The sequence below is a fragment of the Lissotriton helveticus genome, chromosome 6 (genome assembly GCF_964261635.1).
Source record: "Lissotriton helveticus chromosome 6, aLisHel1.1, whole genome shotgun sequence".
Lineage (NCBI taxonomy): Eukaryota > Metazoa > Chordata > Amphibia > Caudata > Salamandridae > Lissotriton > Lissotriton helveticus.
This window is the reverse complement of record NC_136067.1, coordinates 1,169,380,297-1,169,404,832: the sequence shown is the minus strand read 5'-3', so window position 1 is coordinate 1,169,404,832 and position 24,536 is coordinate 1,169,380,297. Positions and strand designations below refer to the sequence as shown.

At 44.0% G+C, this 24,536-nt stretch overlaps 1 protein-coding gene across 2 annotated transcripts in view; it reads right to left on the bottom strand.

Moving 5' to 3' along the window:
- Positions 1–24,536, bottom strand: part of TBPL1 (TATA-box binding protein like 1) — a 218,050-nt gene that overhangs the window by 154,363 nt on the left and 39,151 nt on the right. For both annotated transcript variants that reach the window (XM_078648857.1, XM_078648858.1), the window contains one exon: positions 6,276–6,464. In XM_078648857.1, coding sequence (XP_078504983.1) covers positions 6,276–6,410 — 135 coding nt within the window. In that variant the 5' untranslated portion in view covers positions 6,411–6,464. The remainder of the gene's footprint in view (positions 1–6,275; positions 6,465–24,536) is intronic.

The window sequence follows — 24,536 nt, the reverse complement described above, 5'->3', positions numbered from 1 at the left end:
AGCTGCGAAAGCGAAAGTCAGGACACTAGTCTAAATTACACTCTTACAGCTTCCAGTATGGAAATCAAAGGAAGGGTCAGCATCCACTTTAAACTTTTACTTTATAACAATGCAGTGCAAAAAGCTCCACACCATACTATCCAATGTGGATAATTTTGTCATGCACTACTCATGCAGGGGTGGACTCATTGAAAGAACCACAAATTATTGATCAAAACGAACCAACTACACGTTGCTGACATTACACATATTTTCACTGCAATCTGATGTTCTGATACGTGCAACTTATTTGAGAACTTCATATCCAAATATTTGCACTAAAAATGTGTTCTAATTGATTCCCTGCCACTCAGCACGAGTGCTCAGTTTTCTTACTCCGAAACACAAAAGTGTTTTAGCCGTATTAACTATCTGTTTGTATGTTTTGCAGTAATCACGCAGTGCTGAAAGTGTCCTTTGAAGCACAATAAGATGTAACACATTATCCAGGATTTTAAGTGGGAGGAAAAAAGTGGTAAGGTTCCTAAAAGTGGGGGATCCGTGTAAGGGGCGGGTCTATATGATTACGGTTGTAGTTAAACATATACACAAAAATGTGAGTACGGTGCCACTCTACCCACAGATTTGCATAGAAATCACAACTGCAACTGCCATGTGTGACCACTTCTCTGTGCGCTTTTTCAGAGAGGCCATGGTGTGGATGACCAGTATTTTGAACACCTTTTTGCCCCGACAGGCCCTTAGAGAAACTTGCACTGCCTTTAGCCACAACTCAATTGTGCCCTCATTATAACACCTGGATGCCACACAATACAAATTAAGTACTAGGTTAGATTAATATGATGCACTGGGGAAAAAAAAGTTACACAACATCCTGCAAAAAACAAACACTCCTAGGGAATGCAAGATTAAGTAAAGCATGTGAAACACAAGCAGGAACTACATCGATCGCCTTAACGTTTTTTACACTCATTGTTCCGAAAGCGATCAGTGTTTTTGCATAACAAGTTAAGGACACTAAATACAGGGGCCAAAAGCGACCCATTTCAATGACCGTGTCTTTAATTATTCTGCAGTAAAACTAGGGGTTACCAGGGATTGTGTTCTAAATTCTGTATTTTAGCTTGTTACAAATTGAGGCAAACATGAGAGGATTTTTTACAAATATTCTTCCCTTCTGCAAATCAGGAAGTTAGCTTTAGGATGTGGGAAGAAGAAACCAGAATCATTTTGAGCTTTAAAATAAATGGGCAGAGGTAGGATTTCAAAAGGTTTGCATACTAACAAAGTCAGTTATTTTTCTCACAAGTGGGCCTTCTCGGACCTGTTCAACGGGCCATGGCTTGTCCACGAAAGCGGTGTCCAGCCACCCTCACTATCAGGCGAGAAAAGGGTGTGCCAAACACTGGTCCCGCAATGTGTCAAAAGGTGTGATAACTGCTACCAACCTATACTAAAGCAAATGGAGAATTGCAATTCCAAGGGATAACAGCCTTCACCTGTGGGCTGCTTCCTCTATTCCATATTCCAGGTTGCCTATTCAAAGTGGAATACTCTGCTAAAACAGTCTCCATTGATTTAAGGCTGAAAATGAATGATTATGCATAAATACAGTGCCGCAAAAATGCCGCTAAATTTCCATATTTGTGCCGCTAAATTTCCATATTGGTGCCGCTAAATTTGCAAATCCGTGCCGCTATATCCTGTGCAGTGTTCTCACAAAGCTTGTTCCAATAGTGAAGTATGTCACAATGGAATATCCTGGAAACTTTCGATTTTCAAAACTTCTATTCTACTTCACTTGAATTACAAATGTAGTCTTCCCTTGAGAGCACGTGCTTCCAGATACCAAGGAAATTTCCCAAACCCTATCTCCGTAATGGCAAGTGACAAAAACAAGCAAAGACCCCCTATTCAGTCATCTCATTTTGTCTACTCTACGCCAATAGTCTTCCACTTGCAATCTTCATTCCAGGAAGAAAGGCACTAAAGAGTGGGTGGCAACCACACTGGGTAGAACAGAAATACTGGTTCTAATACACAGGGCACAAAACGCAGAGGAGAAGCTAGTCCCACGTCTCTGAGGCACATACAAGACCTGCCCGATCCTATTCAGAGTAGTAGAAGACCCACCCGATCCTATTCAGAGTAGTAGTAGTAGTAGTAGTAGTAGTAGTAGTAGTAGTAGTAGTAGTAGTAGTAGTAGTAGTAGTGGGCATAAGAATTCAGAAATCTATTGAATACCTTTCTAAAGCATTAGCTAGATGTTTAATGCTCAAGGAACACCTAAGAGCGAAAAACAACGAGTTTCAACTCCACGAACAACCCGAAAAGAAAAACAAAAATCTACCAAACAATGCTGTAAGCACAAAACAGGTTTAATGAAAATAAAGCTTTTCTCCAGCTTGTGCTTTGTTACTTCCGTGTCAGCAAAGTGCAGCCCCTCAGTGACAGACCAAAGCAGAGAACAGTCTGCAACCAGGAAAAGCAGAGACTGGGACTGCTGGGGAGACCACACTGTACAGAGCGTCTTGGGCCTGGGAGCATTCCTTCCAGAAATTCCCAGGATTCCAGGGGTGGAATAGGAGGGGGAAGAGGTTCCCCTTTGGGGCTGCTGGTATGCAATAGATGCAAACAAACCAGAAGTACAAACCAAGCCTGGAATGCAACCAGTTTGGGCAGAGAATATGTGTTTGCCGACTTCGTTGATCTTTTAGCGATAAGGCGTTGTCTAGCCGCTGGTTCAGTAATACAGCGTGAACAACGGGAGCATTGTGCATCGAGGCGTACACCACTGGGATCGGGGTCTCTGGGCTGTGTGACTTTCACAAGCCACGTATTCTATAGGAGGCAGAGATATCGCTGCAGGAGGCCAGTCCTGCAGTTGTGCTGTCGATCCTGGTTTTGCAGTCTTGCACGTTGACCTGGAAGTGGTAAAAGAAACGGACCTCTTCTTATTCGCTCAAGATGAAGGCGAAAAGGCACTGGTCATCAAGATATCTTCAAAAACTGCAGACATGAAGGCTCTGCTTGGTTTGGGGCGGAAGTGAAAGCAGCGCGAATTAACGCAAGACGCGGCGGGGGAGGGGCCAGAGCGCAATCGAGAAGAAAGCCAGATGGCGCCTGATCGGGCGCTGAAAGTTGGTGGCTGCACGTGCGCATAACAGCAAGCGCTGGGCCAGCAAAAGCGTGGGGTAGCACTTTTAACAGCCCACTACTAAATGTCTCGCACAGCAGCGCATGCGCTGGATCAGGCAAGACCTAAAAAGTGTAGGATGAATAAATGTTAAAAATATGTTGGTGTGGTAGGTCTCCGTGGAGACCATGGATATGCTTTCAACAAAAATACATTTAGTCTAAACTTACACTACGCTTGCGGTTGTTATCCAAAATGCACTGCACCTAGTTTATTGCCAGTGGGCTCAGGAGTCTCAGTAGTAGAAAGAGTTGGCAGGTATTCCTGTATGAGGGGAAATTGGAGCAAAATACCATGTTTTGGTAAAATACTAAACACCTGGCAAATATTGAGTGTATCTACTGGCCAGCCAATCAGGGTTCAGGACATCTGTATTGCACAAACAGATTCTTTGGGTCACACAAAATTAAAAAATATATTGTTTTAATATAGTACTCAGTTTACATACTTTCATCAAATGAACAAAGCACCGTAATCGATTATTCAACCCAAAAAATGTTATATGCCAGTATTACATAATTGACTGTGCAGGCTATATTCCCTGGGAAAAAACAAGACATTTGATATTGCCGGACTACAGACATTCAGGGAAATATTGAATTGATTAGCATCCTGGGAGGTATGTTTTTCCATATACAAAATAGTGTGCAACTTCATTAATGAAAAAAATGAAACTATCTTCACATTTTCTTTAGAATTTCAGACTGCAAGAAGGAATTAATGGATGGTTTGCACCAATTTATATGACCCATCCAAGTAAATAACACCATAAAGATGTCAAGCAAGCTCAAATTAATTTTGCATTAAACTAATCCTACACAAGCAAATAGAGTTGATCGGTGGGAATACCAGCCTCACACCAAAGGAATACCCGCATTAAGAAAATGCTTCAGTACATTCTAATGGTAGGAGGCACTTTGTAAATGCTGAGAACATATTTACCATGGAGTGTAATTTTCTATATCTACATAGCATTTGTGGGCGGTAGTAATTTTACATGCCGTGTGGGTGTGCTAGCATCTAGAAACCAAGGAAAGCAACAAAACAGAATGAAAGACTGAACAGGTCAGGACTGTGAGCCCCTCACCCTCTGATATATACCCAAGTTAGGCCCATGTAGCAAAGCAGCTTATTTCATGCATTGTCTCACAATAACATTTCAGCTTTGACCTTTTGCACATATTTGCGTGCGCATCAATATCGGATTAGTTTCCCTGAAACTAAACCTGTTTACGCATCAAGCTTCTCACAACATTATCACAATGCCCTGAAAAACATGTACAAGGTCTCTTTTCGCATGGTGTACAAATGTGAACTCTATCTCTATCCACGGGGCGACAGGTCCATCTTCATATCCATAACATCACTAATCTATACACACATCGCAAGCCGGCTTTCTATAAAAGATGAGCATCCCAACAGATTAGGAGAGGAGGCACTCCAGCGGACACCAGAGGTCCTTGCATACTGAGAATTCACCACGCAGCGGTTGGACATCTCATGACAAAGAGGGGGTCCTTCATTCTCGCCCACCAGGTAAAGGGGGTGGATCATCCCTTGGGGGGGATTCTTGGCTCTACAGCTACACATACTCTAGGTACACTTATAATAGGGTTCTCATAGTAGTAGTATGTTCGATTACTGCCTTGTTTTATATGCCTGCATATATACATTGTTATAGCACCATGGTAGAACTATATCTACTATTCATGCTTTTGGTGCTTGTAATCACTTTTATCTGCTTTTATCTATTAATCACTGCAGCACATGTATTCTATATAAGAATAACGTTGGTTGAATAAATATATTGAAAATGTCCCACAAGTTTATTCTCTGTATACTTCTCCGAGTATAAGTGAGCATGAGTGACTGAGCGAATGGTTCTGTACGGTTTCCACGATCACGGAGGGGTTAGAGTTGTCATGTCCAGTGGTGGTCAGAAACCATTCGCTCCCTGGTAGGTTAGGGGGGGGCTTCTAGTGGCACTGTGAGCTAGCTGGTCTATAGGCTAACATATCCTGCAGGGGTGTCCCGAATCAGTCTTGCCACCAAGCCCATAGTATGTTGTCCAAACAATGCACAGATCCAACGGATTAGTAGGAACTACATGACACCTCCATCCCGACTGATGATAGTACTGAGCAGTTTCCTCATCACAGTGCATTCACAATTATTTGGGCTGAAGGGGAACATGTCTAAACTGGTTGGCCGCAACCTCAATGCATTCCGGAGTCTGTTTTTTTGAAATGCCAAGACCACTCGCACAAGACAACTTCAAATCTTCAACAATCATGAAGATAAATCATTAACTCTGTACCTAAAAGGGCGTGCATCTGTCTTTACCAAAGGCAAGTATAAGGCTCTCAGTCTTTGTAGTTGTAGACTGAAGGTGGTAAATAAGACTGGCATGTACAGCCAGATCCCAAAAATTGCCCACTACACAAAAAGTGCTCATAAGAGACTGTAGTGATGATTGTGAGCAAGAACCCTATCTGGAAGTAATTTCTGAATTGACCAACAACAGTGTACAATGCTCAGAATGAAAGGCGGTTGAATGGTGCAATCACTTAAAATATTAAAGCAGCACAATCCATAGACTCAGTGCTAAAAAAAACGAGACCCTAATTAACTTATGGTAATCTTGAAAGCTAAGAGACACTGGCAGAATGTGTGCCATACAATTGACAATAAAATTACCACCTGCACTAGTTCACTCGCCATTTAATTTACTGCACCTAATATGAATAGTTGTGAAAAAATTATATTTGTAGGAAAATCAACAGGAGATTTATAAATTGAAGCAATACATTATCTTCGGACACATTCTGCAAGAATAAGCAATGTAAAGTTTTTCTTAAAATGTAAGTAGAGCCAACTTTAGGTATTGCTTTGTAATTGGAATGAAGAGCGATGCTTGTATTTCTTATTTTTAATAATAATGTTTTGTTTGGATTGCTTTGATGATTCTGTGAATCGAATAAAGATGCTTACAAAAAAAAAAAAAAAAAGTAGAGCCAACAAAATGAAACCATACTGAACAAATGAGAATCTATGAACTAATGGTATCCCCAGTACTTACACCAACATTATTCTTGTAGATTACATTGACACCCTCCAGTGCAATCTTCCGCAGATTTAAATGACATCTTGTTCTGAACACACAGACGACATTGGTGATTAAAATGTCCAATGCAACATCACTGTCTGCATCCATCGAGGATGGTTAAAACTCCGCCTCCCTGCCAACACGACCACCGGACATCACATCCTGATGAAGAAACAGATAGTTATGAAGGCAACAGCATATAGTAAAGCTGAACAAAACGATACCTCTTCCTAATAATGATTGGGCTTTATGCACAATAATGGAAATTCAGATGGTGTTTTAAGGAAGTTGAATCCAAAATAAATTAGGAATAAAAATGCTTTTACAAGATTTTGCATCTCTTGCTAAAAGATGCTTATCAGTTTGAGAAATTAAGCACATCACTTTACAACAGACTAAAACTGTGCTATATGGTTACAGACTCTTAAAAAGAAATATAACCACAACAAAAATCTAAAGCCACAGCAATAAATCAAAGTTTACAAAGTAACAGAAAAGTCACAGATTTTTGACAACTGTATCAATCTGCATATTCTTAAAAGGTAATAAACGTTGTTCTCTACCATGATACAAAGCTTATGATAAGATTATTGTAGGAAGCTGGCTCTGTATATGGTATACCACCAGTTGGTTATACAGTGCTCAGACTCCAGAGATTACCCCAGAAGTGTACAGGGCTCAAAGCAAACTTAAAGTGCTCTATCTGAGGTAGTGTGGTTGAACAGCCATAGGCCTAACACAGTGGAGTGTAAGACATTTGTTGTGCACACAATAACCAACAAATGAAACATGACTCGAAAAGGAGCTCCACACCAATTCTATAAAATAAAAGCTTTGCTCATGATTTATTTTAAGGTAAGTACCTTTTTACCCAGAAATACTTTTCAGTTTCAAAAGTGGACACTTAGTGCAAATTTCAGTCTTTGTAATGTTAACCCTTCACAGGAAAACCATAATGCTGTTTTTCAGGTAGTAAGCAACTTACAAATCCAGTCCTCAGGTTGCAGGCTCAGCAGAAGGCAAGGTTCAGGTAAGCATAAACATTGTACTACCAATGGCACAGGGCTCAGATCTGGAGGTCAGGCCTAATGTTACCCAATAGAGATTGAGGGTGCTTGAAGACACTGCTTGTAGGTAAGTAAAGCGGTTGCAGTGCTCAAGCTTCGAAGGTTTAGGCAATCGGGGGGAGGGGGCAAAAGGTAGCAGCCACCTAAGCCTCCGGAAGAACACCAGCGACAGCAGAGATATGCTGGGATGTTGAAGGTCGCAGGGACACAGTCTAGCTCCTCAAGGTCCTGGGGCTTCGGGGCAGGAGTGGCCTTTGATGTTGGGCTTCTCTTACCGAAGCCAGTCGCATTCGGGGAGAGCCTTTGGATTCACACAGCAGGTGTTGTTGTGGAGTCTAGGAGAGGTCAGCCAATGCTGGAATTGGACTCTGGATCACTGGGGAACCTTTACTGGATCGGTGGGCCACCTGGACACAGGCCAGAGGCATCGGGTGCAGAATGGTCAGGGATCGCTGACCCAGAGGGCACCAAAGTCATTTGTTGATTTCTTGGGGACAGAGCCGCTGTCCACATTTGTTCTGGTCTTTTTCAAAGTCAGTCAGTCCTCCCAGGGGTTGTGGAGGTCGTTGGCTGCAGGACAGGCATCGTTCTTTTCGCAGAGTCTTTGATGCAGCAGACAGGCCAGTAGGGCGGAGGCCAAGTCAGTGGGAATTGTGAGTCTTCTCTGCAAGCATCTTCTTCATACTTCCTAGGTCAGCAGGAACTAGTTTCAGGGTCTGGGGGAGCCACCTAAATACTCTATTTAGGGGCATTTTAAGGGAGTGACAGGTAGGGCCAATGGGCACCTTACCTGGGGTATCTACACCCTCAATTACACTACTCTCCTGTGGGAGGGGCATAGTCCTACCCTTGATTGGAGACGTCCCACCACCTTCAAGATAGCAGGGACTGCAGGATATGCTTCACCTCACCTCCGGCATATTTGGGTAACAGGGGTTGCCATCTGCTAGCAGCAGAGGCTGGGGTGGGTGGGTTGCATTACAAGTGTGGCAGGCCTTTGAAGCTTCCCTCTCGAACACTGTGCCCATCCTGGGGGAGGAGGTGTGCCCAGGATGTGCTTGGTGTCTGGTCCCAGAGAGCAGGGGCTCTCAGCCTAGGGGGCCAGAACATGTCTGGTGGAAGCAAGCTGCATAAAGTCAGTCTGTGACCACACCAGGGTTGGTAGGTTTTCAGGGGGCACCTCTGATGTGCCCTCTGAGTACGTTTCAATAAATCCTACACTGGCATCAGTGTGGGTTTATTGAGAGGAGTCGTTTGGTACCAAACACTCCTCTATTTAGAGAAGCCATGATGGTGCTGTGGAACTCGAGTTGTCGAGTTTCCAGCCTATGTTCTCTGTGTTGCCTTCCCTGGCACTTATCATATTGGGGAACAGACCTAAATATTCTAGTGGCATATCTACTCACACAGATAGGCCAACACCTGAGATATTGTGCACCCTGCGTGAGGGCTCATAAGACCTGCTAGAGCGGTTATTCACCTATACTGTAAGCAGTGCTGGTTGGCATGGCACACAGGCAGTGTGCCATGTTGCCCTTGTAGTTGTTGTCCGCATCAGGGCACGCATTCTGCAGTGGCAGTGTGCATGGCCTGAATGGCCAATGGTGGAACAGTTTTAGGAAAGAAGCACTGGCACAAGGGACCTGGTCGGCAGGGACCCTGTGCACTACAATCAAAGCCATATCTTTTTCCACGAAAAAAATGGGGGCTAACTGTCAAAAGAGGCACTTTCTCACAAATTTAAGAATCACTGCAATTATTAGCCTGCTGCTTTTTGTGCATAAGGATTAGTTACTTACCTGTAATCCTAGTTCTCTTCCAGGGGTATCCTCATCAAAGTCATAAGCATTAGAATATTCCCGCCCATGCGCGGGACCCCGGAAACAATATGTTATATGTGCCCCACATATATATAGACATATATATATATATATATAAATATATATATAAATATATATATATATATATATATATATATTCACAGAAAAAACCATAGGTTATAGACCATATATAGTTAGGAATTAGCATTTACAAAACCTTGAAAATTCACTGAAAAAACCATAGGTTATAGACCATATATAGTTAGGAATTAGCATTTAGAAAACATTATTTTACTCACACAAAACCATTGAAATTCCATATATAGTTAGTTGCACTAACTATATATCGCGCACCCGCAATCCACTGCTGATGATGTCACATATTACATCATTCATGACATGGTCAGTGACATCACTGATGACATCACTGATGACATCTCAAATGACATCACTGATGACATCACTGATGACGTCTCATTTGGATTCATTCTTGTGCTAATACGATAAACCTCTTCAGACTCTAATATAACCTTAGATACACTCAGTGTATACAGACACTCACACACTGCCACTCATCCATGGAGTTACTCACACACCCAGTCAGTCATGCAAAGAAACAATCTCACCTCCATTTCTTCAACTATACAGTTATACACACCTTACTTATTGAAACATATACTAACACATATTTACTCTCTTATACAATCCCTGATACAAGTTCACAATGATCGATACAACCACTCACTCAGTGGCTCTCATGCACAGTTATTTATATATGCCAACTCTCACATGTACTGTGTTTTACATATGTACTTACTATGACATGTAGCATTGAGATATCCATTCACTCATCAATACACTCATGCACACAGTCAACTGCCCATGTAGCTGTTTCCACATGCACTCTTGAACTCATACACCTAGTGAATAAACTGCTCACACATCTATGCACAGAGTCACACACCTTCCAGCCACCCCCACACAAACTCAATCTCCCATAGAAATACTTGGGCAACCAATTAATAACACATATAGCCTCTCGTATAGCTAATGATCAACACATGCAGCAGTTTACATCACAACAGACATAATGATGCACAAATTAAGACAGTTTAGTCACTAACCCATGCATTCAGTGAGACACATTTAATCACTCACTCATACAGTCAGTCACGCACCTACTAAATCCTTCATCCAGACACTTATACATCCACTCATTCTTCAATATCTAAGACATATTTTAACTTTACAGAAACATACAGTCACTGGATGTTGTCATCAGTGATGTCATTTGAGATGTCATCAGTGATGTCATCAGTGATGTCACTGACCATGTCATGAATGATGTAATATGTGACATCATCAGCAGTGGATTGCGGGTGCGCGATATATAGTTAGTGCAACTAACTATATATGGAATTTCAATGGTTTTGTGTGAGTAAAATAAGGTTTTCTAAATGCTAATTCCTAACTATATATGGTCTATAACCTATGGTTTTTTCAGTGAATTTTCAAGGTTTTGTAAATGCTAATTCCTAACTATATATGGTCTATAACCTATGGTTTTTTCTGTGAATTTCATTGGTTTTTTAACAGCTAATATCTGTAGCTGTAAAAAGTATTCTTCTTTAAATCCAAAAATATATTTTATATGTTTATGAATAATTTTTTTTTTAAATATTTTTTTTTCTTCGTTCCCGCTTCGCGAATCGGGAAGCTTCCCGTTAGCTGACCTTGATGCCGCGAAATAGACCGCGAGCCGGTAAACGTTTCTTTACCGCAAGTGCCGCGTTAGAAAACAACATCGTGACGCCTCCCGTCCGCATGACGTTTCACGTTGTCGCGTGATACGTCATATGACGTGCTACGTTAGCGAACTGGTACGCGAAGCGAGTCGCAAAGCGCAGGTTTCTGGAAGCAAACCGGGAGGCCTGCAAAGCGCTTAACGTAAACACAGCAAGTCATGTGACTTGGTAATAACACTTTTCATTGGTTCATTTCACTTTTGGTTTCCTAATGATGTAAGACTAGGTCATATAATCTAAAATGAACACTTTTGATTGGTTGAGAACTCTTGTTTTTCCCAAATGATGAAAATCCCTCCTTCTTTCCTCACTCTGACTTTCATCATTGTGAGAGAAAGACCCTTTGTGATCACTGAGCAATGGCTTCTTTAGTAGCTTCAGCTGGTGCTTCCCCACCACCTCCACCACATCCAAGGAAGAGTGGACCACCTGCTCAAGTTGTAATTCAACAAGAAGAAGAAGAAGAGGAACAGGAGGACGAGCACGAAGAGAGGCAGTTTTTGCCTGAGCAGCCCAGGACGTCTCACCGGAAAGAAAACTTCATTTGGCAATTTTTTAAAATTCCCAAAGGTCAGAAAAAAGTAAATGCAAGATACGTAACTTGCCTTATATGTCAAGATAGACTGTCCAGAGGGACCGACAAAAAATACAGTTTCGGAAACTACACAATGCATCGCCATATGACTAGGTGGCATCCTAACAACTACAGTGCTGCACAGTTTCGGAACGACCTAGATAATCTCCCTATTATGGCCAGAAGATCTGTTGTACCGGAAGTAACGGGACCAGAGAGCAGGGAGATGGTGCCAAATATACAAATGAGATTTGGTGATGTAAAACACATCTGCGCATTTTGCGATGGATTCATTTCCTACGGAGAAAAAAGCATCACTCTGATCAACAGAGCTATTGACTATCATATGCAAGTTTGTCCGAAACGCCCAAAATAATAAATACTTCTTTTTTTTGTTTTGTTGCTCCTGTTGAGCCCTTTACAATGAATCGTTTTCATTGCCCCCTCCAAGAAAAACCCCAAAAAATATAAAACTGTTCCGAAAAATTCAAAAACAGTAAAAAAATGTTCAGAAAAATAAAAATAAAAAAGTTCTTTTCAGAACTACCTCCCCGTTATTAAAAAATTGGTACAATATTTGGAACTGTGCCAACCTCTATTTCTCTTAGTTCGCTTCCCAGTTCGCTCGCGGGTACGCGAACCGGAAGCGACCCAAAAACAGTAAGTATAAGGGAAGGAAACAGACACTTATGTTAAAAGAAAGACAGCTATAAGGGAGTAAACTAGAGATACCATTAACCGTAATCCACTGCTGATGATGTCACATATTACATCATTCATGACATGCTCAGTGACATCATCAGCAGAGGATTGCGGGTTTTTTGGCAACATGCCTTATCCACGGTTTAATAACGCTGCCTTTTGCTTTATATAAGTTTTCAAATTGTATGAAATATATACCAATAGGTCGTTATGAACCTTTAGGTAGTGCTTTTCTTCATGAGGTCTGGTCGCTTCCATACACATACAGATGTTTCAAAGATGATCAAGAAGTTTATCTGAATGGAGAGGAATGCACTGAGACGCCAGATCATTCACTAATGTGTAGGCACATACAGTTACACGGTTCATGCAACAAACACCGACCAAATATGGCTTGCGTGTTGCAAGGCACGCCAGTTCCTGCTATCATCCCCACGTTCAAGTTGTTGGAAAATGGTAGTTATTTGATGCTCAATAATGAAGATTGTTCTGAGTTAATTAAAAGTATTCCTTTTATCGTAACAGTAAGTGAACGGGTTATATGCTGCAGAAATGTTCTATTTCCTCCCACACATGAACATAGGGAGTTTTCTATCTGGCCACAAATACCAACCTTGAGACACGTTTCAACGGCATGGCAAGAATAAGAGCTCTTTTGTCTCAGAGAGAGGTGGCCTTGAGTTCGGCCCGTGAAACTTTCGTACTTCACATAGCGAACACCCATACAGAGGTGCAAAACCTTTTTCAATTAACATTTGCCTTTCAATTTCAGCAACATGTTTCCGACTATCTTTAACGCATCCTCCACAAAGTCCCTGGTGCACTTTTTTAAAGTTGTTACCAGTGGTCTCGTGACTTCATTTGAGAAAATCTTTGGAGTCATCCCTGCTTCCTTTCATTGTATTTTCTGCACTCTGGTTCGTGGATTGGCATTTTTACTTGCATTATCAGCGGACGCTCTTGTGCTTTTTTACATTTTTAAATATGGATGTCCCTCCTATGCAACCTCCGACCCTGCAGCTGCTGACACTGTTCCGCAATCGCATGCTAGAATATTATGGCACAATGCCGTTGGCGATATTAAGCACGGCATATGGATTATCTTTTCGGTTCTCCTACTTCACCTGTGTCCAGCCTGTATTTCACTGCCTGACCTGTGATTTTGATTGGGCCATTGATTTGTGTCTCTGCGGACCGGTTTCTCCTGACGTCGACTTTAATCAGCTGATGACTCCTATCATTACTCACGAGTTGGTTTGTCCTGGCGAAAGGATTATGGCTGTGGCATTGATGCATGGACTACTTGGTCCCTGGAATTTACTGGCGGCAGCACAGTCTTTCTTGGAACACAGCTTTCTTGAAAACCCACCGAGCTGTCCTCTGATGGTGATAGAGGATCCGGTGCTGGGAGAGCACGTATGTTCTTTTCCGCTTTTAAATTGGATGGCTGAACTGTTTTCGGATGAAGACGGTGACTTCCTATTGGAGGCTGTTGCAGCTTATTTTGCATACACAGTTATGTCATAGACCTTTTTCATGTTTGATATGCTGAGTACTAGCATTTCATTGACAATTCATTGACTTATTTGTCAAGTTTTTATTATTTACCTTGCCTATTGGCTTAAGACTCGATAAAGTACTTGGCTGTTTTATTTTTCTTTAGCATTAAATTTTCCTAGTTTTTAATGCTTTACCTTGCGGACCGTCCACATATAAACTTGCAATCTGCTCTCATGAGATGGCACTTCTATTATCTTATTCAGTTCGTTTCCGGATCATGAGGAGGTGTCATCTAGGTCCTGGATATCTTTACACCGTGTTAAGTTAGCATGGGCTCATTACCGGTTTAAACGCCATTTTTCCTTTTTTGCAACTTCTGCACACGACACTTAGTTGTTGCTTTAGCTTTCCACCTAGTAGTTCATCGTGGTTTACATGAGAATAATATGTTATTGGTCTACTATCTGCTTTACTTGTTAAACTATATCTGTACAGCGAGTGCTAAAGTTTCAAGAACAACACGATACAGAATTGTTATGAGGTCTGATCTCCACGACTTCATACTCATAACATAAGTGCAACTTCTGCCAATTCTGGGCATGAGGCGGGTTTTATATTGCTTGGCCGAACACACATACACAACAGTTGATGCGGTTCACATGAAGAGAGAGCTGGTGTATGCTGATGTGATTCCTTCAAATCTAAGACACTAAAGTATGGGCACGCCCTAAACCAACACAAAGAGACCTTCTTAGCAAATAATATAATATGTGTATTAGGGAGGGTGAGATATAAGCAGCCGCGGGCCGTGGAGGGAGTTACGATGGGGCAGGGAGGCGGGGAGGGGGAGAAGCAGGGTGGAGCCCTCTCTACCTTGCCCCTCCCCCTCCCCGCCTCCCTGCCCCACCGTAACTCCCTCCACGGCCCGCGGCTGCTTATAAGTGTTGCTAACTCTTATTCATTTACAGCATGTTAACATACTGTCACCATTCGCTTTTTATGTACTAGTAACTATGCTGGTAATTTTGCTACTGATAATATGTGTACTTGTATTCTCCACCCTGCTTCTCCCCCTCCCCGCCTCCCTGCCTCACCGTAACTCCCTCCACGGCCCGCGGCTGCTTATAAGTGTTGCTAACTCTTATTCATTTACAGCATGTTAACATACTATCACCATTCACTTTTTATGTACTAGTAACTATGCTGGTAATTTTGCTACTGATAATATGTGTACTTTTATTATCTAAGGTACTACGCCTGAGAAGACGGCATTAGTAAATAAACATTTCAAATACACATCTGTTCTTCTTAACTCCATGTTCTGGTTTCTAAGAAATCTATAACGACCGACTGTTCATGAGTTCCACGTATCCTGAGGTACTATAAGTTCATATTCTGGATTGTCTAAACATTGAGAGTTTGTTATATCCAATGTGACACTGTACCTAGCTTGCTAAGGAGTTTTTGATTACTAACGTGAGTTTTGGGACACCCTAATTCGCCGAGGTTCCAATCCTCTGTCCACAGTTCTGTGTGACAACAGAAACCCTGCGACAGGGGCACCCCCGACCCTTGCTGGAGCTTCATCACACTTGCGATACAACTCCAGCAATGCATTCGCCGAGGTTCCAATCCTCTGTCCACAGTTCTGTGTGAGAACAGAAACCCTGCGACAGGGGCACCCCCGACCCTTGCTGGAGCTTCATCACACTTGCGATACAACTCCAGCAATGCGCCACCTTTACGGCACAGATACATCACGCATCTGTGCTGTTTTTGCCCCATGATGCGCCGCATTGTAAATGCAGCACACCATAGGTGACGGAACAGCGGCACAGAATGACTAACACATCCCTGGTGATGCGCCAGTCATCATAAATGTATCCCTATGCTTCTTATCTTGTTAGAGATGAACCGCCATATATATCATCAAAGTTTTTTGCATTTCCTAAATAGCGAACTTTAAGGAATAAATAGCGATTCTTTACCATTCCTAGTTTGCGATGAGCTATTTGCTAATTAGCCGAATGTAGCCCAATGAAGCCCAATGTAGCCCAATGTAGCCCAAAGATGGCCGCCAGACACACAAAAAAACAAATGTAGCCCAAATATCAGCCAGATGTAGCCCAACTATAGCCCAGTGACAGAATGACCAATCAGCTTCGCAAACCTCCGTTACGCGAAGCGGAGCGCTGTTACAGATATATATCTTTTTTTGAACGTTAATTTCTCAAAATCCACTGGAGCACATATATTGAGACCTAGCAAAGGCACATCGGGCTACCAGTCCCTAATATTTTGCCAAGTTTCGTGCAAATCCATTCAGCCGTTCAATTATTATTATTTTTTTTTTTTTTTGCCCCGCGGGGCCCTTTTAAAACCTCCACATCAAACCTAGGGGGTCAGCGAGGATCTACTATGCCCCCTTATAGTTATTTCCCCCTTTGTTTTGACCTCCTCTTGTCTCTCGATCCTACAGAGAGACAAGATGGCGGCCGCTACGGACTGTTTGGAATGTTGACAGACGCCGGAGAACCAATCAGCTTCGCTTCACAAAGCTCCGTTGCGCGAAAAGTCCGCGAACCAGAGCGCTGCCCGGTCCGCTGTTACAGATATATATCTTTTTTTAAACGTTAATTTCTCAAAATCCACTGGAGCACATATATTGAGACCTACAAAAGGCACATCGGGCTACCAGTCCCTACAATTTTGCCAAGTTTCGTGCAAATCCATTCAGCCGTTCGGGCTAAAAGTGAGGCCAACCGCCCTATGGAAAACTCAATGTTAAAAACACGTTTTGGGACCCCCCTTTTTTCTCGGCCCCCACTGGACGAACCCCCCCCAAATTTTCAAGGGCTGCTCAGAAACAAAATGTGCCATTTTCCTGAAAATTTCAGCCAATTCCGTCCACAAACGCCAAAGTTATTAGACATAGAATTTTCAAAAAACCCATAGAGAAAAAATCCTAACTATATATACCTACTGGCGACCGCCAGTAGGTTATATATATATATATATATATATATATATATATATATATATATATATATATATATATATATATATATATATATATATATATATATATATAAAAAATAAGCAATTGCAGCCAAATAAAACAATAGAGCTGGAATATGCCGTGAAGAATTTCCACCATACAGTGTATTTTGCATTAGAAACATGAGAAACACCAATGCTTGTTTAGAAACTGTTTTAATGCTTAGAAAACAGTAGAAATTCTCATAACACACTGTAAGCATATACAGCTCCCAGGCTGCATTGCAAATCCCCAGTCTAAAAAGACTGAAAAGCTAACCTGTAGCTGAATGTACTAAAACTGACGCCGTGCCTTTAAGGCACCTCTGCCCCTAGCTTCCCATCATGCCTCAGGGGTTACAGTTAGGTCAGTTGTTCTTTTCGGAGACTGAAAACCAAACCATGGTAATAACAGGTTAAAAAACATCTCCTATGTAATAAACAAAGTCCTTTGCCCGGGGAGGCGGGAGGGTTGCTTATGACTTTGATGAGGATACCCCTGGAAGAGAACTAGGATTACAGGTAAGTAACTAATCCTTCTCTTCCAGGGGATCCTCATCAATAGTCATAAGCATTAGAATAGAGTAGCGAGCCTCACCTCATCCCTGCGGGCAAAGGAATCAACAGATAACATTCATATCCGTAGGCCCAAAAATAGGCCTTATTCTACCCAAATAGGTTTCTCAAGGAGGCTTGCCCTACTTGAGAATCCGCTCTGGAATCAGACTCTAGGCAATAATGCCTTGTAAAGGTAGGAACTGATTTCCATGTCGCAGCCTTGCATATTTCTGACATAGGAATGTCATGCAAAAAAGCTATTGTGGCTGCTTTCCCTCTAGTGGAATGAGCTTTGGGTGATTGCAACAAAGGTTTGCCCGCCAGCTGGTATGCTAGTTTGATACAAGAGACAATCCATCTGGAGATGGATCTTTTGGCTGCTGCAAACCCGGTCCTCATAGCACCATAATTGACAAAGAGTTGGTTTGTCTTTCTGGTGTCCTTCGTTCTTTCTAGGTAAAACTTTAGCACCCGTTTAAGATCTAACGAGTGCAACGACCTCTCAGCTGGGGTCGATGGGTTAGGAAAGAACGAAGGAAGGGTAATCGTTTGATTTATATGAAAATCCGATACCACCTTTGGAAGAAAAGATGGGTGAGCCCTCATTACTACTCTGTTGTGGTGAAACACAGTGTAAGGTTCCTTGGTGCAGAGTGCTTGTATCTCGCTAACCCTGCGCGGTTAGAGGTTATTGCCACCAAGAAGGCCGCCTTCCAAGTGAGATGCTGCAAGGAGGCCTTGTGTATAGGCTCAAACGGTGTAGACATCAGTCTGGAGAGAACCAGGTTCAACTCCCAGGGAGGAGAAGGATTTCTCACAGGGGGATAGACCTTCTTTCACCACTGGGACTTGAAAAAACGATGTTTGTGTAGGTGATTTTCTGTACGCTACTATGGCGGATAGATGAACCCTAATAGAAGCGTATTTCAACCCTGATGTCGCTAAGTATAGGAGGTATGGAAGGACTACCTCTTCTTGTCCTTTGGTGGGATCAAAGCCATGGTCCTTACACCAAATGAAAAATCTTTTCCACTTGAACGCATAAGACGCCCTTGTGGAAGGTCTCTTTGCCTCTCTTAAAATATTCATACATTCCGGAGGCAGATTTAAGTGTCCATATTGCAAGACCTCAGGAGCCATGCAGTCAGGTTCAGCGACGGGAGGTTGGGATGCAGGATCCTCCCGTTCATCTTGCTCAGCAGGTCTGGCCTGCACGGCAGACGTCTGTGTGGACACAGCGACAGATGTAACATGTCTGGATACCACCATTGTCGCGGCCAATCCGGAGCAATTAGGATCATGTCCATGCTCGATCTGATGAGCTTGGCCACCACCTTCGGAATCAGTGCCAGAGGGGGAAAAGCATAAGCGAACATTCCTGTCCACTCCAGCAGGAGAGCGTTCCCTTGCGTCCCTGGCCGGTGGAACCTGGACGCGAAGGCGTGGCATTTGGCGTTTTCGTCGTCCGCAAATAAGTCTATGTCTGGACGACCCCAGCAACGGAAGAGTTCTTCGACTACTTCGTCGTTTAGCACCCAGTCTGGCTGATCTTCGAAGTGCCTGCTGAGTGCGTCCGCTTTTGTGTTTAGCTCGCCTGGAAGGTGTACTGCCACCACCGACAGTCCCCGAGCCAGAAGCCAGTGCCAGATTGTCTGGGCCTCCAGAGACAGAGGGCGAGATCGAGTTCCTCCCTGCTTGTTCAGATAGAACATAGTTGTAGTGTTGTCCGTCTGAACCAGGATTTTGTCCTTTGTTATTGCTGGAAAGAACGCTTTGAGCGCCAGATGAACTGCTCGAAGCTCCAGCATGTTGATGTGGTATGTCTGAAGGTTGGTCGACCAGAGACCCGTGACTCTGAAGATGACCCATGTGAGCACCCCAGCCTTCTAGAGATGCGTCCGTTACCACAGACAGCGAAGGAAGAGGTTGCTGAAAAGGGACTCCCTGCAGGACATTCCGAGGGCGAGTCCACCACTGTATTGAGGTCAGTGCTGCTTGAGACAGGATGATTCGATCCTCCCAATCTCCAGTCGCTTGGTCCCACTGATCCTCCACAGACTCTTGTAGAGGCCGCATCCTCAACCTGGCGTTCGGTATTAGGAAGATGCAGGACGCCATGGAGCCCAATAGAGACGCTACTTCTCGCACCTTTGGACGAGGAAACTGAAGTAACTTTTTGTATTTTTGCCCCATGGAAGATAGTCTCTCCTGCGAAGGAAACGCTCTTCCTAACTTTGTGTCTAGAACTGCTCCCAGATAGTGGATAGTTTGCGTGGGCTGCAGGACCGATTTTTCTGAGTTCACGTGGAGGCCGAGCCTGTGTAGTTGTTGGAGACACAGGTGACAGTCTTTGGTGGCTTGACGAGGTGAAGGACTCTTCAGGAGCCAGTCGTCTAGATATGGGTACACAAAGAGACCTTTTTTGTGTAGACACGCCGCTACCACTGCCATGCACTTGGTGAAGACCCTTGGTGCGGATTTGAGTCCGAAAGGAAGCACTTTGTACTGGTAATGCTTGGTCCCTACCAGGAACCTCAAGTACTTTCGATGACCTGGTGTAATAGGAATGTGGAAGTACGCGTCCTGTAAATCCACCGAACACATCCAATCTCCGATTTGTAGATGAGGACATATTTGGTGGAGTGCCAACATGCGAAACTTCTCTTTGACCACCACTTTGTTGAGGAGTCGAAGATCCAAAATCGGTCTGAATTTGCCTTTTTGATCTTTTTTGGGGACAAGGAAATATCTTGAGTACACTCCTTTCCCCCTTTGGGATAGGGGTACCTCTTCGATTGCGTTTTTCTTTAAGAGGACGCTCACTTCCCTTTTGAGGAGCTCTAGTTGTTACGAGCGAGACTTTTTTGGAGGAATCGGTTGTGGTTTCTTCCGGAAACGTAGCGCATATCCATTGCGCAGTATATTCAGCACCCACCGATCTTTTGTGATGCTGACCCACTCTGCCAGGTGATGTGCAGCACTTCCTCCTACTGGAGTGGGTAACGGTGCCAGAGGAAGCCACTGCTCAGGCCTTGCCTCCTCTAGGCGTGGTAGAGGACTGATTATGTCCGCCTCTGCCTCTGCCCGACCTTCCTCCTTTGTATTGCGGCTTTCCTTGTGGCTTGTTTTGAGACCATTGAGGGGTTTGAACCCTCTGTTGGCCTCCCCGGTTCTTGTTGGTCTTGAAGCGTCGTTTGAACGGCCCTTTCTGTTTTTCCAGACCAACTGCCTTCACTGTGTCTAACTTAGTCTTCATACGGGTCATTTCCTGATCGGCATGTTCCGCGAAGAGTGAAGATCCGGAAAAAGGTAGATTGAGGATGCGCTGTTGGGCATCTGGTTTGAGTCCAGTTAAACGTAGCCAAGAGGATCTCCTCGCACATATCCCATGTGAGTAGGCATGTCCTGCTAGAAGGGCGTTATCTGCTGATGAACTAATCATTTGGTTTGCCACCAAACAGCCCTCCGTCACTGTCTCCTCAAAGTCCTTCTGGTCCTCCTTGGACAATTTCCCTTTGAATCGTTCCATGGAGTCCCATAGGGCTCTATCGTACCTTCCCAGAAGGGCTGATGCACTAGAGACTTTCAGGGATGAAGCTGCTGTGCTGCATACCTTGCGTCCCCAAGAATCTTGCGTCTTGCTGTCTTTGTCAGGAGGAACTGACGAAGAAGGAGCGACTGTATGATTCTTCTTAGCTGAGGCTACTATAACTGAGTCCGCCGCAGGCTCTCCTTTAACAAAGATAGGATCTGAGTCGGCCGGCCTATATTTCTTCTGGATACGTGCCGGTACTGCCCTGATCGTTGCTGGCGTGAGGAAAACCTCTTTGATTGGGTCCATTATCCCTGGAACCAATGGGAGCAAAGGCCGTGTATATGATTTGTGATGAAGGGTCTCAAAAATCACAGTAGTGGACACCTCTGGAATAGCCATCTCTATATTAAGTTTGTGAGCACCCCTTTGCAAGACGTCCAGATACGTGTTGACGTCGTCAAGCGGGGAAGCTCTTGAGCGAGGGCTGTCTGCCAGCATTGGAGAGTAATCCCCTTTAGAAGATCTAGATGAAGATGAAGAAGAGGATGATGGAGTTCTTCTTCTCCTGTGGTGAGAATTCTCCTTCCTCACTGGTGATCTCCTAGGTCGTTCCTCCCTTCGAGGAGAACGTGATTCCCTCTGATGCACTGGAGATCTCGATCTCTCAGTCCGTACCTCCTTTCTCGGTGTTCGAGATCTGGGTTGTTCCCTTGATCGGGAGACCCTGGGGGTATGCGACCTGTCCGCTCTTCTCTCTCGTGAGCGTGATCGGTGAATGGTAGGACTCTGTCCCTCTGCCTCTTCTGCCAGCTGCTGAAGAGGGGACCTGTGGACTGGACTTAAATACCTTTGTAGTCTCTCCGTTGCTCCAGAATCCTTCCATTTACTCAACGGACCATACCATCTTGGCGAGAGTCTTGCCTGTGTGATGTACCGCCGCTGGGGACTCTTTTGCACAGGACTCCTACTCCTAGAAGAGGACCTCGATGAACCAGAGGCACTTAAGGAGGAATGGTGCGAAGCAGATTGTGTCACTAGGACTGTTGAAGGCACTGAAGGAGATCTCCGTCTCACCGGTGTTGGAGGACGTCTCAAAAGCCTTTCCCTCGACGTCGAACGCCTCTGCGGAGTCGACGGAGTGATAACCTTCGACGTTGAATGCTTCGACGTTGACCTGTGGTCCCTCGACGTCGATCGGCGATGATGAGCCGACGACGGAGTCTTCTCCCTTGACGTCGAACGGCGTCGTTCTGCCTTCGACGGAGGTCTCGACGTCGAACGGCGTTGCCCTGCCGTCGACGGAGGTCTCAACGTCGAACGGCGTTGCCCTGCCGTCGACGGAGGTCTCGACGTCGACCGACCTTGGTCTGTCGGCGACGGAGAAGTCAATCGACGTTGTCCTGTCGTCGACGATGCCCTCGACGTTGACCTGACACGCGACGTCGAGCGCCGACGTGCCGTCGATGACGATCCCTTCCTCGACGGCGAGCGTCCGAGGGGGCTCCTACTCCTCGACGCCGAGCGCCTCCGTGGAGACGTCGGCGGAGGTGTCACACTCTTAGAAGCCTGTCGACGTTGAGACGACGGCGGGTGTGATCTGTGCCTCGACGCCGATCGTCGCCTGGTTGACGACGGCGGAGGTGATTTAAATCTTGACGTCGATCTTCTCGTCGACGGCGATCTCGTGGCTTCTCTCGATGCCGATCGTCGCCTAGTTGACGACGGCGGAGCTTTCTTCGTCGTCGGTGAACTTTTCGACGACGACTCCCTCATCGACGCCGGTCCCGACGTCGACGGAGCTTTTTCTCTCGAACTGTCCATCAGATGCCGTTTTTTCAGCGCCGAGCCCGGTGCTGAGGTTGATGGACGCTCTGACTTGCCTTTGGAGGGAGTTCTGGGTCTCTTTGAACTCTTCCTCTCTGTAGATCTTCCTCTCATGGATGTCTGGGCCAGACCAAAGAGCCTGTTCCTCTCTCTGTCTTTAAGAGTCCTGTCAGACAGATTTTTACAATGTGAACAGTCTTTAGGATCATGATCCTCTGGCAAACATAAAATACAGACCTCATGAGAGTCTGTTCTTGCCTTCTTGTGGCCACAAGAAGGGCAATCATCAAATAATGAGGGCATCCTGACAGGAAAACCTCACAAAAAATCGACTGCTAAGCAGCTATTTACTTGACCCTGATGTTGAAAGTCAAAGTAAATCAAAAAATTGTTCTATAGAAGATTTTCTGACTGAAAAAGGCAGAAAAGTGTGGAGCTGTGTATCCAGGGTCCTTCCTGAAGGAGCCGGAAAGAACAACTGACCTAACTGTAACCCCTGAGGCATGATGGGAAGCTAGGGGCAGAGGTGCCTTAAAGGCACGGCGTCAGTTTTAGTACATTCAGCTACAGGTTAGCTTTTCAGTCTTTTTAGACTGGGGATTTGCAATGCAGCCTGGGAGCTGTATATGCTTACAGTGTGTTATGAGAATGTCTACTGTTTTCTAAGCATTAAAACAGTTTCTAAACAAGCATTGGTGTTGTTTCTCATGTTTCTAATGCAAAATACACTGTATGGTGGAAATTCTTCACGGCATATTCCAGCTCTATTGTTTTATTTGGCTGCAATTGCTTATTTTTATATATATATATATTTATATATACATGTCTATATATATATATGTGGGGCACATATAATATATTGTTTCCGGGGTCCCGCGCATGGGCGGGAATATTCTAATGCTTATGACTATTGATGAGGATCCCCTGGAAGAGAATTATAGATTCACCAACCTTTGTTACATAATACATCATCTGTTGAATAATTAGCAGATTTTATCAAAAACATGTTTCTAGCTCAAACAGATGAAAACGTTACTTAAGAACACTGCCAAGCCTGTTGCAACTTAAAGGAAAGCCCTTTGCAAAGGTTAACAGTCCATTTCAGTTGTTGGTTGCTCCAATTAATTTTTAAACTGATACTAATGCGGTGAAGCCTTTGGTCAGAGAGTGTAACAAGCATTTGAAATGCAGGTCAGATAGTTAGCAAGCATTAGAAACGCAATCGGTCTCACATTTGTGATAGTTAAAGCTATTGACGTTGTAAATTATATTGTTTTTTTACTTATTTTTTTGTGTGGAGTGGATGTATGTTGTTTGAATTGTCATTGTGTGGTGTGGAATTGTGTGGTGTGTAGCGTCTAGTGGAATTATGTGTTATGGTGAACAGATGGGGGCGAGAGCTGTATAAAATAGACAAAGTAGGGATAAGAGAGCTAGGTAGTTGGTTTATGAAGTGTTGAATGAACTGTAGATAAAGGTAGAACAACAACAAGAGAGATAGGGATAAAAGATCACTCTTAGTCCCCTACTAAATACTGTTCAACAACAAAAAAGTGACTTATGGCGCAAAAGAAAAGTGAAAATTGCAACCGAAGTGCGGGGGAGTGAATACGTGATGGAGAAAAAACCTCTGTTTTTAAAAAGAACCCTCACTCACCAACCTAGTTGGTGACATGTTTCATCATTGGGTTCCCACCAGGGAGACCGAATGTCTCCCCGGTGTGCTACAACGCCTAAGTTACATCGCGCGTTTTTTTTGGGCTGTGTGCTATTGAAAGGAAGTGAGTGAAGTATTTAAAAGATGGCAAACTGC